This window comes from Coffea arabica, chromosome 2c (assembly GCF_036785885.1).
Source record: "Coffea arabica cultivar ET-39 chromosome 2c, Coffea Arabica ET-39 HiFi, whole genome shotgun sequence".
In the NCBI taxonomy this organism is placed as follows: domain Eukaryota; kingdom Viridiplantae; phylum Streptophyta; class Magnoliopsida; order Gentianales; family Rubiaceae; genus Coffea; species Coffea arabica.
This window is the reverse complement of record NC_092312.1, coordinates 1,441,183-1,456,851: the sequence shown is the minus strand read 5'-3', so window position 1 is coordinate 1,456,851 and position 15,669 is coordinate 1,441,183. Positions and strand designations below refer to the sequence as shown.

The 15,669-nt window shown below is 35.9% G+C and overlaps 2 protein-coding genes across 4 annotated transcripts; both read right to left on the bottom strand.

The window, feature by feature from the left end:
- Nucleotides 1-720: 720 nt before the first annotated feature.
- Nucleotides 721-3,677, bottom strand: LOC113724902 (pentatricopeptide repeat-containing protein At3g49170, chloroplastic-like). Its single transcript, XM_027247785.2, has one exon. It carries the CDS (start codon nucleotides 3,591-3,593, stop codon nucleotides 1,005-1,007), a length of 2,589 nt encoding a protein of 862 aa, XP_027103586.1. The 5' UTR covers nucleotides 3,594-3,677; the 3' UTR covers nucleotides 721-1,004.
- Nucleotides 3,678-4,678: 1,001 nt separating this feature from the next.
- LOC113724901 (spermine synthase-like) lies at nucleotides 4,679-10,968 on the bottom strand. 3 transcript variants are annotated; one of them, XM_072073321.1, is made up of 11 exons: nucleotides 10,616-10,967; nucleotides 9,277-9,500; nucleotides 9,132-9,176; nucleotides 8,434-8,510; nucleotides 8,204-8,326; nucleotides 7,224-7,328; nucleotides 7,070-7,118; nucleotides 6,484-6,555; nucleotides 5,848-6,043; nucleotides 5,449-5,578; nucleotides 4,679-4,980 (listed from the first exon to the last, which is right to left on the bottom strand). In XM_072073321.1, exons 2-11 carry the CDS (start codon nucleotides 9,467-9,469, stop codon nucleotides 4,885-4,887), a joined length of 1,086 nt encoding a protein of 361 aa, XP_071929422.1. In that variant the 5' UTR covers nucleotides 9,470-9,500; nucleotides 10,616-10,967; the 3' UTR covers nucleotides 4,679-4,884. The 3 variants fall into 3 exon arrangements, with proteins under 3 accessions (XP_071929422.1, XP_027103585.1, XP_071929423.1); XM_027247784.2 differs by having other exon boundaries at nucleotides 7,070-7,142; nucleotides 10,616-10,966; XM_072073322.1 differs by lacking the exon at nucleotides 5,449-5,578 and having other exon boundaries at nucleotides 7,070-7,142; nucleotides 10,616-10,968.
- Between the last annotated feature and the right edge of the window lie 4,701 nt (nucleotides 10,969-15,669).

Below are 15,669 nucleotides of genomic sequence, written 5' to 3'. Positions count from 1 at the left end.
GCAGTTGCGATCGCAGCCCGGATCGTTTCACATCAGTCACGACATATCGGTCACGGTGTCGACGAAACGCGAATTTTTAAAATATTTAATATTCTAAAAATTATAAAAAATATGATAAACAAAAATAATTAAAAATTAATAAAAATAATAAAAATTCAAATTGAGTCGGGGGGATTCGGAGTGATTCGGTGTGACTCGACCGTTTCAACTATTCACAGTGGCATCTCGGTGAATCAAATATCTCGGAATCGTATTGTCCCGGTATCGTATCGAGAGTTAAAAACGGTGAGGACTCGGCCGAGTCTTTGAACCATGATAGAGCATGTAATCGAAATGCCTTTAGTTTGTCTAGAAGGCTCTTTTGGTTTTCTTGATTCTCATCCTTTTGAGTAGCAGGTGCGGTTGTTTGCAATGGGGAAGTTCCTCGATCACCTGGAGGTGGCTTGTTCCATGTGAACCGTTTAACTTTTCTGAATTGATTGTTGAGACACTGTGATCCTTCTTCTTCAATTCATCTGCAGGGAGGGCATTCGGTTCCTATTCCTTATTAGAACTCGCTCTCAGCACTGACACAAATTCTAAAACTATAAAATAAAGGAGAGTTGCACACAAGAGCTCATAAAACAGTGCGCAAAGTGGGGTGATGAAGTGCGGAAGTAGAGATACATGCGCAGAGAAAGAGACTATGAGAGTTTTTGAGGAACCTGGGTTCCTTCCTCCTAATTAAGTCGTGACTTGAGAATATTGACGAAGTTGGAATACTTTTCTACAGGGTGACAATAACGAAGAAAAAGCGGACTTCTGAGAGTCGAACTCAGATTACAGATAAAAGTAGCTCTTCAAACTTGAAATACCCAAGTAAACAAGAAATGAAGATGGTATAAATTAGAGCATACGAGTAGTGGAAAAAAAAAGTGGATGGATAAATATGAAAAAGATCTTATCTTTCTTCATCACAAGACCCGCCTATGGTAGCAGACAAGCAGTACATGTACATAAATAATTCACCAGTAATCGTTGCAGGAGCATATGCCATTGTTGATATGGTGGAACCGGTTTGAATCCCTAACCAGTATTTCTCTTCCAGTGGCCAGTGATATATATTTCAATGCAGAATGACAATCTCCACATACTCGGAGATTTTTAAATATCCTAATTGGCTTTGGGTGGAACGTGCTTATAAGGCCAAATGCCACGGCTAATTTCTCACTGTGTTGGAATAGATACTGTTCCTTCTGTTCTTCCTCAGCTTCATGAAGAACAAAGTTGGTATTTGGTACATAACCCATCTCCTTTATTTTGACAGCCAATCGATCTAGTTCTTTATAGATTTCCTTGGCTTGTGGATGTTCGGTATCACCTACATAAAACTTGTGCACCTTATTCTCTGCCTCTATCCAGCTACAACCTGCTTCCTTTACCAAATTTCTTGCTCTCATTCCTTTCCTGATATTTGCTACCTTTTCCCATTGACCGCTGGAAGCATACAAGTTTGATAGTAAGACACGTGCTGCCGGATCGTCTGGATCCTGCTCATGGATAATTTCTGCTGCATGTTTTCCTAATTCTACATTTCCATGAACTTGGCAAGCCCCGAGCAATGTCCGCCAGACTAAAGCATCAGCAACAAAAGGCATTGACTTTATGAGCTCAACAGCTCTGTCAAGAAAACCAGATCGACCTAATAGATCAACCATGCATGCATAATGTTCCATCCTTGGACTTATACCATGCTCTTCTGACATAGAATGGAAGTATTTCCATCCCTCGTCTGTCATGCCAGCATGGCTGCAAGCTGATAAAACAGCAACATATGTGACCTCATTGGGTTTGATGCCAGCAGAAAGCATTGCAGTGAACAATTCTAAGGCTCTTTCTGCGAAACCATGTTTTGCGAACCCTGTGATCATAGCAGTCCATGAGATGATACTCTGATCTGACATGTCCCTGAAAACCTGGGAAGCAGCTTCAATGTTACCACACCTGGAATACATGGAGATCAGTGAATTACAAATGTACTCGTTAGACTCAAAACCTGCCTTGAGCAATCGAGCATGAATTTGCTCACCCTTGCCAACTGCACCTACGATTGCTGCTCCACTCAAGAGACTGGCATACGTAAAAGCATCAACCACAACTCCAGAATCTTCAATTCCACTAAAAAGCTCGAAAGCCTCATCAGATTTGAAATTCTTAGCATAAGCATCAACAATTGTATTAAAAGAAACCAAATTCTTTTGAAATAGAACTTCAAATGCTCTTCGAGCATCTTCCAGCTTATCACATCTGGCATACAAGCTAATTAAAGCATTTCCCACACAGTCAAAATACGCTAGACCTAACTTCACTGCATGGCCGTAAACTATCTTACCCATACCCAAACTAGTAAGATTTCCACATGCCTTCAATAGAGCAGAAAAAGTAAAATGATTGGGTTTTACTGAACCCTCCTCCATCATCATGCGATACAAACTTATGGCTTCCCAGTCATCGCCTCCACCCTGGACATAACCTGTGATAATTGCTGTCCAAGACATAACATTGTGAACCGGCATCCGGTCAAAGACCTTCCTCGAGTCACTCATAGATCCATCTGCAGTGCTTTTGGCATACATGTCCACTAGACTACAACCAACACAGACATCTGATGAAAGGCCAGACTTGAGCGCAGAAGAGTGCAATTGTTGCCCAAACGATAACCACTCCAGCTCAGCACAAGCTGATAAAACACTACTAAAAGTGAACTTGTCGGGCACAAATCCAGTCAACACCATCTCCAAGAATAGCTGAACCGCACTTGCAGGATCGCTGATTTGAGAAATCCTAGTAATCATAAGTGTCCACGAAACAGAATTCTTCAGGGGCATTTGGTCAAACACTTTCTTAGCAAGGTTCAAATCATGAAACCCTTTAGAAAACAAATCAATCAATGCACACCCCACACACACATCTGAACCGAAATACCCTGATTTTATCACAATCCCGAAGATCACTAGCCCAATTGAAGCATATTTAACATTTGAACATGCCTGGATTGCAGCCGAGAAGCAGAATTGGTTCGGATGCTCTCCATGTTCGACCATATCAAAGAAGGTAAAAATGGCTTCTAGTTCCATATTACTATGCGCAAAGCAGGAAATAATAGCGCTCCAAGAAACCAAGTCTCTCTTCTCACCCATAGTTTCAAATATGTTTCGAGCAGTTAACCAGTCGCCGTTCTTGGAGTAGAGGCTAATGAGGGAATTGAGCACAATGGAGTCGAGTTGGAGCTTTGAGCCGAGGATCTTAGAGTGAATAAGCTTCCCGAGATGGAAGTTTCGGGTCCGGATGCAGAATTTGAGGAGTACGGAGTAGGATGTGAGGTCAGGGGTGAGGCCATTTCGGGCCATAAAATCCAGGGTGGAGATTGCTCTTTTGATGTCGCCGGCATCTGCATGGCGGATGAGATTGTCCTTGAGAGCTTCAAATTTGGGTTTTGTCTTGCGGTGATGTGTTGGGGAGAGGCTCTGGTGAGAAGGGGGGGTCCTGGGTCTGCGTATGGGCGATTGAAGAGGGAAGAGCTTGGCGGGAGAGGGAGAAGATAGACTTGTCATGATCTTTTAACGCCCGCATCTTTTCTTTTGTTAAAATTTAATAAGAACGTTGTGGTGCGCTCGGTGACTCTTTTCCCTCCTTTTTTTTCTTTCTTTCCTTCTGTATTTTGTAAAGATTACTTTCTGTACACTAACACATCATCATTAAAATTTCTCTCTACACTCATACATCATCATCATTAAAATCTCATGCGTGACAAGAAAGTATGTATAAGATTAATTTATTTTTTAAATCTAATAAATTTTTCAGAGAAGAGTTTTACTTATGTATTATAACAACAAAACTAAACTTAAAAGTACCAACAACTTTATAGCTAAATTGATTAGAACGGATCACTTTTACTAAAATGAAAAATTACGTATTCAAATTCTATTGCTATGTCAGTGGATGATTGATGATTTATGGTTCAGAAAACATTTTTCGTACAAACGACTAATCTATAATGATGGTTTGAACCAAAATCATCCAAACTTTTTCTCACCAAACAAAAGAAACAAACCCTTAAGGACGTGTTAAGAATTTGTTTGGATATCTTTTTATTTTAAATAATATTTCGCTTGCATCATAAATATATTTTTTAATTTATTTTTTTATATTTTTAACTATATTTTTATCTTACATATATCGCATTACAAAAAAATACTACAATAATTATTCCAAATAATACTATCCAAACAAACCCGATTTCCTGCCCAGATCAAAATATCAAAACATCGTACTGTACTTACGCTTTGAATTCAAGAGCAACACCAAAAATTTTCTCAGAAATATAGAGAGATCCATCTAATTAATTTTCAAGAGACCAACTCGACACGACTTCACGGCGTGCAATCCTCCAGTTGTTACTCACCCCAAATGTATGATAATAACAACAAAAATAATAAAAAGAAAAATCGTTAAGTTATCCAGATTACGTAGCGGAGGAAGCTGCCAGGCGACCCCGACCTGCACCCACGTTATTATTCCTCGTCTCATCAAAACTTCTAAACGGATAATGCAGCTGTTAAAGGTCCATCATGCATTGCATCTTTTATCTAGACAGGAATGCTTAAAATGAGGTTAATGCTCCAGTTCACAACCATCCTTGGTAAATAATAGAAAGTTCTGTCGATTAATCGAGATCTCTTAGGAATTAACATCAACAATCATGAAGATCAAACCCTTCATTATATTATGGTGATTTTAATGGCCATACTAGTGGAACTTTCTCAACAACTCGATGAACTAATTGCAGCATCATGAATAATCGTATCTGAAGCCACCACAGAAGCAATAACTAATGATAAAAGATCAACCAAGTCGCTGGCGCTCCTGCAGTTTGATATCACGGAGACAGCTAAGTTCCCTCTTGACAAAAGATGGCAAGGCAAAGGCTGCTTTATGGATCTGTCAAAAACGAGCAGCTCATGAGAGAGAGACGGTACTAGTCACCCAAGCTTAAGGTTTGGTGAACTCTTACTTTATTGGAAAAAATAAAACAGAAGATTTGGCAACGATGCAAAACCACACTACCAGGCCGCAGTTGGCAAAAAGGGAAGTTGATCAAAGCCAAGAACCTCAAGAAAGCCTAAGTTCAAGACCACAGGCAAAGACGGTTCTTAAACCTGTCTATGGCCAGTGTGGATGGGGGCTGGTTCAAAGACCTTCAGTCCCATCTCAACCAAACTACTCCCCCAATTGGTGAAGATAACCTAATGCCTTTTTAGGTTTAAGAAACTCTACAAATTAGACTTTAACATCTGAAAATACATTTACTTAATCAATTTATGCAAACTCATTAGAATGCAGCAAGATCCAGTTAAGTAGGCAACAAACGAGAAGTATAGTGAGGGATGGCAAATAAAAATGAACTACCTCTGAATTGTAAAATTTAAGTTCTCTTTGATGCTGTACTGCCCCCTCTAACTTCTCAATGGGATTGATAGGATGTAGAAAATCTACTGGGGGCCCCTCAGTTGAGCATATCAGAAATCCAATGACACCACTGCACAACAAGTACAGTTCCTTAAATATTTTCTTGGAATGTCAGCAGGTCAAGAAACTCCCAGATTTCCTCCCCTCAAATGGAGACACAAGGGCAAAGTAGGGAAATCCAGGGGTATCAATAAATAAGCAAAAAAGAAAAACGATATGATTACACCGGTGGCAACATTAAGGGATGCTTAATTAGCAAATAAAGGAAGAGCTAACTCAATAAATGTCTAGAGAATTTGCAGCAACAGAAAATTCTGTACAATTTTTCACAAGTATTACCTTGGATAAGTAGGAACACTCGTCCATGCATAATGAACAGAACCCTTGAATGTTTCTCGACATATAGATATCATATCCTGTATAAGATGCGTATGAAGCCACATACTTTCTGCCATATTACAAAGAACCCCACCAGGCCTTAGTGCTTTTGCAATTGTCTGAAAGAATGGTCTCTCTACAAGTTCTTGAGCAGGTCCTGCAACCAGAGAGTTAGATTTTGTTTTCTATTTCTCCCAAACTTTACCAAGAAAAAAAAAAAGAAAAGTGGATGAGTTCCGACATAAACAGAAACAAAGCTTTTATGCGCAGGGCAAGGCGTTGTGCTTGCATAACCATCCAAATACTCGGATATAAGAAATGAAAAGGGGTACCCAGCACAGAGAGAGGTTGTCAGTGCCACATCTGAAGGGCATATATGAGCAGCAAAGCCACTTTCATGTCTACACAAAGATAAACGATAATATACCCAACAACTTGATACCTCAAAATTGTTCCCTAATCTTTTGCAGACAACAAAGGAAACAGATAACCAAAACTCAACGGAGAATAAAGCAGTTTCCTGAAAAATATAATAATATATACTCAAAGAGACATTAATACTGATGTTGCATAAAACCGAATAAAAGGGGGTCATACCTACAGGGTCCGATGAGTCAACAATAATAGCATCGTACTTCCCTTCAGATGCACTCCGTAGAAACTCAGCAGCTGTAAATATCAGAAAAAAATAACCTTAACAAGACAGTAAAAATACAAAGCTGGACGAAAAGCATGTTTTATCCTACATGAACAAATCAATGCAACCACGATGAAATAAGGGGATCTCCTTGCTTAGATCAGTAGGCATATCAAGTAAAGTCTATAAACCTAACTCATCATGGGTAGAGCTTTTGACGTTCAAGTAGATACCACGTACCCAGATGCTGAAGAAACATGTGTAATACACCACTAAAAGTGCATATGCAAAAGGGGCACCAGAAATCCGAGCAACAGGAAGACATGTTGCAAGGTTCAGACTTACTGTATGTCTTTTGTTTATTCAATTGATACCATTTATCCAGTTTTTACAATGAAAAAAAAAAAAAACAAAAAAGCTACATCAGTGATCCGGGGGATATTTTTTGAAAAATGAGCCCACAAAAAACACTTTTAAACTTGGAAATTTTTGTTTATCACCAATAGGAAAAGAATAGAGAGGGAGAAATTGGAACATTTGACATACCATCACCAACATGAAGATGCACACGAGGATCATCAAAACCAACAGCTAGCTGCGGAAAAAACTTCTTACTAACCTACAAGCAAGAATTGATAGGAATAGAATAATATCACTAATGATACATTCCGAAATCAACGGAATTCACTTTTAAACTTACATCAATAACCATCTTATCTATCTCACAGATGTCGATCAACTTCACAGAACTGTGACGAGAAATTTCCCTGAGAACACCACCATCACCACCACCTACCACAAGAACCTGTGCTTTATAAACTTAATTAGACAAGAATGAACAATGTAGGAACAATACGAAATTGAAGAAAAAACATACTATGCAGGCAAAAAGATAGCGACTATATCTGATCACATCCTGAAGGACTAAATCATACAAGTTTAAGATTTCTTTATTTTATTATCTAAGAACGGAGAGATTTCACATTTAGGAATCAACCAAAAGAAAACCATATGACATCACCCAAGAATAAACCATATGACATAACAAGCTACTATCTATCACCATACTCCTTGAAGCTATCATCTATAAAAAGAAAATTATCCGGCCATGCTTGCCAATGTATTAGACTCCACATTTGCATGGAAGAAAATGGACAATTTACAGGACTATTCAAATTACAAACATGTGAAAAATTATGGGCCTAAAGTCACAAACAGCAGTACAAGGCACACTATCCTATGGTTATAGTAGATTAATACACGGTTTGACTAAAGCGTAGTAAAAACCATGATATATAAATTTGAATAGCTAATCAAAAAGTAAATTTCAGACAAGCAACCACAATTCTCAACCTTTACAAACATGTAGGACCAATAAGGAAGATAAGATACGGAAGTTTGGAAGGAAGATAACTACTTCATTGAAGGATTTCAAAGAACATTGCCATTTCCTTTGCCAAAGATAATACATAGTTTAGGATAAGAATAACAGATAACTAAGCATGTGGTGATTCTACTTCATTGAAGGATTTCAAAGAACACTGCCATTTCCTTTGCCTAAGATAATACATAGTTTAGGATAAGAATAACAGATAGCTAAGTATGTGGTGATTCTCCAATAGTGTACAGTCATAGTGGGGAAAGGGAAAAAAAGAAAACCCATAGACGACAACGACAGACATTTTTGGGGGATTTAATTGAACAGAGAGGAAGATGAGCTATCATCTCCTGATAAGCACACTCGTCTTTCTCAGTCAACTGAACAATGCCATCTAGCACAAGAACTTTCCCGTATGATGAGGACTGCAAGATTTAAAAAAGAAATATGGAATTAGGCAATAAAGAGTACAACAAAAAGATGACAGTGTCCGACATAAATACTTTTCTCTCTAAAGTTTAAGATCCTGAACCTGGAAAACCAAAACCTCCTGAAACTCTGATCTTTCCTTGAATAAAATCTTTTCCACTCTGAGGGAATGTGCTTCTCCTATGGGCAAACAAAAACAAATTCAAATTGCACGCATAAAACGAGCAACAATACTAGTAACATGCTATTTACATTGTGACATGGGATAGCCAACTTCAAACTCCACATTACATTTTCGTTTTACAAGCAGTCAAGCACTCTTCCAACTAGGTAGTATTGCACACTGATCATAAATTCTTTGTTAATACCCTCAATCCTTTTTCTGTAGTTAGGCAACAACTAAATCTGAAAGAAAATGTATAGGTTAATTCCCTTGTTTCTTTCTTTTTCCTTGACACCTGATCAGCAAATTTCTTCAGCAGAAAAAAAAAATCTTTGCTTCTAATACTTTTGATGAGCTAAAATGCATTCAAACTGCATAAATATATTTAGCACTTGAAATACAGCAAAAACTTTGGGGAGAAAAAGCCATTTCAAATGTATGTAAATATGAAACTTCAATCGAGTATGTATATCCGGAAAGCATTATCTAACGTTAAGACATTGGATCATGTACTGAATAAGTTCATGAAATTAAAAGAAAAAAAAAAAGAAGGAATTAGCATGCAAGACTATACTCTAAAGAGGAAGGCAGAAGCATATTGCTAGATCATATGAAAGTAGGGAAAAAGCAACGCACACCTGGCCACATTGGATTGTTAAAGTACATCTGAATAGGAGTTTTCTCTGTAAAACAACATTAAAAGAAAAAAAAGTCAAGAAAACACATCAACTTTGACCAAAAATCATTCAAAAAAAGTAGGATAACAAGCTATTTTGTAATAACCAGATGATGTCTGATGTCCAGAGAACCATCCAGAAACAACTGTTGCGTGACATTTGGCATCACATTCAGGGTCAGATGCCCTGGCTTTCAAGCAACAAGAAGGGATGACAGCCTTGTCTGAACCATTGGTTGCATCAATCTTCTCATCCATAGTCTTCTGGCAACCCAAACCTCTTCCTTCGTGGCCCTCCATATACTATCTTTTTCTTCTTCGCCTCCAGTCTCTAATATCCACCATGATATCCAATCAAATACCATGATATCAAAAAAGATTTAAAAAGAAACAGAAAAATAAAGCATGCATAGCCACCATATCTAGATCGTTTTTGAGACCTATGTCTTAGTGGAGCATTTACATTTCAGAATGTTCATTATGCAAATAAACTGTGCAATGTCTAACAAACTAAGCATAAGAAAGCTTACCAAACAAACAAAGTGCATTGAAAAAAAACATAAAAAGGTACTTCCCAAGTTGAATAATTTTGCAGCAGCTACCAGCCAATTACTTGCAATGGGAATGAATGTACAGTATTCGTATATACGGAATTGGCAAGAGTCTTCGAAACACGCCTAGATGCACGTGACTAGTTCAAGTCAAAGGCAAATAAAGTATAATATAAAATTTTGTTCTGGAGCGCAGACGCAATAAACCAAATGTTACCAATCAACCGTTCAAATGGAATGTAAATCGAACAAAATATCTACTGAACCTTAATCTCTCTCATTTCTTTAAGTCTTTTACCTATTTTTTATGCAAACTTTGGAAACATCACCGCATTAACATCATCCATCAAGGAAAACCCACATGCAACAGAAAAAATATTCCACTTCATGTATTTCTAGGAATCAGCGTAAAATTCACGCAGAAGTAAATCAGGAAAGTTGCGCTCTACAGATCAATAACGAGAGGAGGAAAAAATAGAGAATAGAGCAAGGAATAGTAAAACCGTCATCATTAAATTCGCTTATTCCTCCGAGAAAATAAAGCGTGAAGCAGTTAAATGCTACTCCATTAACTATGCTTGATTCTAAAGTTAAATCGATTTAAAATTGGTCGCAAATGACTGAAGCTTCATTTTCTCTGTTTTGATTATTAATTACAGCTTGGAACACTTGCTTAGAAGTGACAGAAAGACGAAAAACGGGGAGGGCTTAACAAAGAACAGCCATTCATCCGAATATAAACGAAGAAAACATCTAAATAAAAATAACTCATGACATTCGAATTTCATTTAAAGAAAAAAGGAAAAGGATAGGCAAATTTAAATACCACCAGTCCAAACAGAGAGAGAGAGAGAGAGAGCAAGCTATGAAAGACTGAAAAAAATTACGAAAGTACCTGATTGTAATGGCTGGATGGCAGCGACGAAATGTGAATATCAAAGGCAAAGCAGACGCAATTATTGAAATATTATTCAACTAAAAATCTGTATAAATATCTTTTGGTGCCCCTGAGGACAGAAGGAATCTATTCTCTCTATATATTGCACAGAGAGAGAGAGAGAGAGAGAGCTTGCGGCGAGTTTCAGTGCCGTTGCGTCGTCGCCACCGAGCGGGATTTGGACTTTTTTCCTCTTAATAAGGATTTTGGACGATGAAAATGGCGTAGGCTGACGGATACTTACTCGATAATCGATTCTGGAAGTAAGTTGGATGGATGGATGATGGTGATGCTACTGCGTACAGTAGTACTATTATTTATTTATACTGCGCCACAATACCCTCTTGTATTCCACGTTTCAACAATTCAGGCCAGGGCCGCTACTTTTACTTTATTTATTGCTTTGTCCCTGGCGTGGTGCTTACCGTGAGCATTCGTGCTGCATCATCAGGTTCAAATTCAAATTCTCTAATTCACAGATGAATGAAACTCATTAATTCTATGTTTGGTTAGTATAAGATTTACCAAAAAAAAAATTAATTTTGTATGCTTACATTATACATATAAATTTTAATTATTTTTTAATTTTATATACATCATATTATAAAAAGTATCACAGTAATTATTTCAAATAATCTTCTATCTAAACACGCTCATTGAGGTCAAGATATCCTATTTAAAAAAAGAATAAAAATATAAGGTACGATCGAATGCAGTCTTACTTTAAAAGTAGAGGTACGAAAATAGGTGATTCGGATGGATTTTAGTTGGTTAAAATGGATAATGGATATAAGTAAATCAATTTATTTATACCCATTTAATTAGATAAGTATAAATAGATAAGTCAAAATAATTATTTCAAATAATCTTCTATCTAAACACGCTCATTGAGGTCGAGATATCCTATTTAAAAAAAGAATAAAAATATAAGGTACGATCGAATGCAGTCTTACTTTAAAAGTAGAGGTACGAAAATAGGTGATTCGGATGGATTTTAGTTGGTTAAAATAGATAATGAGTATAAGTAAATCAATTTATTTATACCCATTTAATTAGATAAGTATAAATAGATAAGTCAAAAATTAAATTGGATGACCCACTTACCCATTTATAATTCATTTATTTAAATTTTTTGTAAACTCATTTAAATTCATTTTTACAAATTAAGTTATCAATTCATACCACCCTTTATATCCATCATTAGTTTTAAATATTTACTTATAATGTTCAATAAGCCTTATTATAATTTTTTTTCCATCTGTACTCTATATCGCAGAATTACATACTATTTAATAATTGAACACTTAAGAATATAAAAATTTGAACTAAATACCATAAAAGTTAACATAAAACATCAAAAATTTTGAACTACTAGCATTTTTTTCGTGTGTAAATTTAAAATTTCCTTTTGAAAAAGTAAGAAAATAGGCTAAAATTAGTCTTAAATTGGTAATGCCGAAAAATTAGCAAGTTAACAAATAAAAATAGTTAACATCATAGCAAAATGAAGAATCTAAAAAAAAATAAAAAATAAAAAAGAGGTGAGGGAAAAGAACAGGTTTGCGGAAAGACAATTCTAAGTGGGTTTGATGAATTAATTGAATTTGATGGGTCTGATGGGTATTATTGGGTAACCCATTTATACCCATATGTAAAAATTTTAAATATTTATATTTATCTATTTATAAACGAGTATGGATAAATTTAGTGAAATAGATTTATTTATCACCTATAGATTTATTTATAAATTCTTTTTTTCTTTTAAGTTTCCGGGATTTAGGGTTTTAAAGATTCTCAAAAAGTTTCTGGGGTTGGTTCTCGTCCCGACTCCTCCTCTGATAGATGACGAGCCCGGCGGCTGAACTTGTTCTGCGTTAACGGTACAATCAAATGTAGATTAATTTTATGGTGTTTTTTTTTTTTTTTGATAAGGGTATTTTTTTATTGTTAGATGTGAGCTTTTTCAGAGTTTGATTGTCTGGTACATACACTCCTAAAAATATCATTAAAAAGGCGAGGCATTGGGTTCGTGATTGGACGCAAAGCGAATGAGCTAAAGCGATGCTACTAGTACCGACTTTCTACTTTATTCCTCGAAAACAAAAATTATATATGATTGTTGAATTCCCTCCATTCTTGTTGCTATTCCGATGCACCGTTCCATTCCATTTTACTGTCCTCTACTCCTCTCCTCCGCTCATTCACCTTGTCTAGCAGAGTTTGATTTGTTATTTTTCAAAAATTTTTTTATATATTTTTAATTATTTTTTTATTTTTTATATATAAAATCATTATAGTACTTTTCTTTTTTTTTTTTTATAAAAATAGCAATTCAAATGACATTCTACATATATAAACATAAACTCGAATGACATCCTTGGCAAGGGTAATACAAGAATTATTTCAAAGGGTGGTTGTTATAACAGTTAGCTGTGGCTAGAACTGTTAATCGAACTGGATAGCCCGCGAGCCAAGCTCGCTCCGGTTCGATAATGGCTCGACTCAGCTCGTTTATTGAAAGAAACGAGTCGAGCTCGAGTTCAACTTGATGCTCGTTTAATAGACGAGTCAAGCATAGCTCGACAGGCTCGAATAGTAGGGATATTAGTGTCATTTCATTATGTATTTGATACTCTACAGGTTCGATAAGCTCGAGTTCGAATTGGAAACAGTTCGAATAGTAAAGGTATTAGCATCATTTTTATTATGTATTTGATACTCTACAAGCTTGAGCTCGAACTCGATAAGCTCGACTCAATTTTGAACTTGAGTTCGAGCTTTTCTATCGAACATATCGAGTCGATCTCGAATAATTTGTGAAGCTCGAATTATTAATTGAGCGAGCTCGAGTTGACTCGATTAGGGGTTCGAGTCGAGCTCGATTATCGCATGCTCGAGCTCCACTCAGGCTCGTTAATAGCTAATTAGTTATAGCCTGCGGCTTATTTCTCTGACGAGTTTCGTAGATCAGAAGGTACTATGAATTAATCCAGTTCATTCACAAATCACGTGCTATATGAGACGTCACTTTCCCAACGTACTAAACGCGTACCCCACCCAGCATAGGGGGTTGGGTGAAAATTGAATGTAATGAAAGGACCTGACATCTTAGCAAACAAATCCCCGCGTCCGTGTCAAATATATATGGGATAATTTCAGAAACCTCCCTTGAGGTCTTTTAAATCACACCTAGCACCTCTAAAGTTTTTGAAATCACACTTAGCACTCTTAGAATGACAAATTTTGTAACATATCAACCCCTTTAGGTAGAAATAGTATTAAAAATGTATTTAGGAGAGAGACTATAATATTCTTTTACATTTACCCTTTTGCAAGTTGATTTTTGAATACTAGAAGATGAAAATAAAAACAAATTGATTCTTTTTCTGCTCTTTTTCATATTTCTTATGCAAGAAAAGGAAAGAAAAAAGGGAAAAAATATTTATGTTTGATTATGCAAAAATAAAGTAACAATAATGCCATAAAATTTGGAGTTGGGCATTGTTTTTTTCTCGCATATGCAACCGAAGATTAGGTTTTGAAGTATTTAGACAATCTAAATATAAAAAATATATATATTTTTTAACTACAATTTTATCTTATTATTTAGTTTAATTAGTAAGAGGTGAGAGAAAAATATGTTAAAATCATTCATTTAGTGAAGAAAATGACTAGAATATAGTAGAAATCATGAAAAAAATGCATATTAAATATACCTATAATGGTATTCAATTATCAAAAACAAAATTTTTGAAAAATTGGTTTACAAACAGTATCCAAAAAATTTTATTTCCTTTCTATCCAAAACTTTGGGACAAATCTTATAACGGTCATATGAATCAACAAAAATTATACAATTCAACAATTATTGTACTTACACCCCCTTAATTTCTATGTAAATATTGCAGTCCTATTTTTTTTTTATTTTCTAAAATTCAAAAATCAACTCACAAAAGGGCAAAATTGGAAGAATACTATAGTCCCTCTACCAAATATATTTTTTAATATTATTTTTACATAAAAGGGCTGACATGTTACAAAGGTTGTCATTCTAAGGGTATTAAGTGTGATTTTAGAAACTTGAGGGGACTTAGGTGTGATTAGAAAAAATCTCAAGGGAGGTTTTTGATATTATCTCTCTATATATATATATATATATATCTATCTATGTATAGTGAAGGGTACCAACTCCCTGTGTTTAATTGTCCATGCGGGAGGAATTTGTAGCCACACAAATAATAGAATTCATAACGAAAAGTTTGGATTGCTTATTAAGTTTCATAACTTATTTAAGTTTGTTTGGATTGCTTCATATTTTTCCAATTTTATTTGCTTACATCATCTTTACAATTTCCAATACACCTTTTTATCTTCCCAATATTTTTTTATCTCACATACATCACATCACAAAAAGTGCTACAGTAAAAATATCTCAAATAATCCCAAATAACTTACAATCCAAACAGATATATCATATATGCCAGATACGCAGACACTGCATACTTGGGTGGGAGTCAGGGTGGCTTGTTTGGACACATTGGACCATTTTGCATCCCTTCATCGAAACTTACGGCCTTTAAACTTGGACGGGTCTATCCATCGCATCTACATAAACAGTGACTTTATACTTTTACAAAAACGGACACCTTTAATCCCAAGGAGATTCTGGAGTTGATCTGGCCCGACATGCACATATCACGTAGGCGGAGCACATTTAAACGCCACGTGACTTTTCTTGCGTAAAATTACACATCACCAACATGTTACTGCTCTTTTTAACAAAATCCTACATCGCCGTAATTATGTGGCTGTGGCTCTTAATGAAATTTATTGGCCTTTCAAAGTTTTGATTGATCTCCAACTGCCGTTAGTTGCCTTCTGCAGTATTGTTGGAAGAAATTCGTTGGCCTTTTCGTGCTCTGTCTTTTTGTTTCTTTGCTACCATCTGATTCAACATTCAATTGCATGTGATCTGAACTCCACATACTTATAGCCCAGAAGGGATCTTCAAA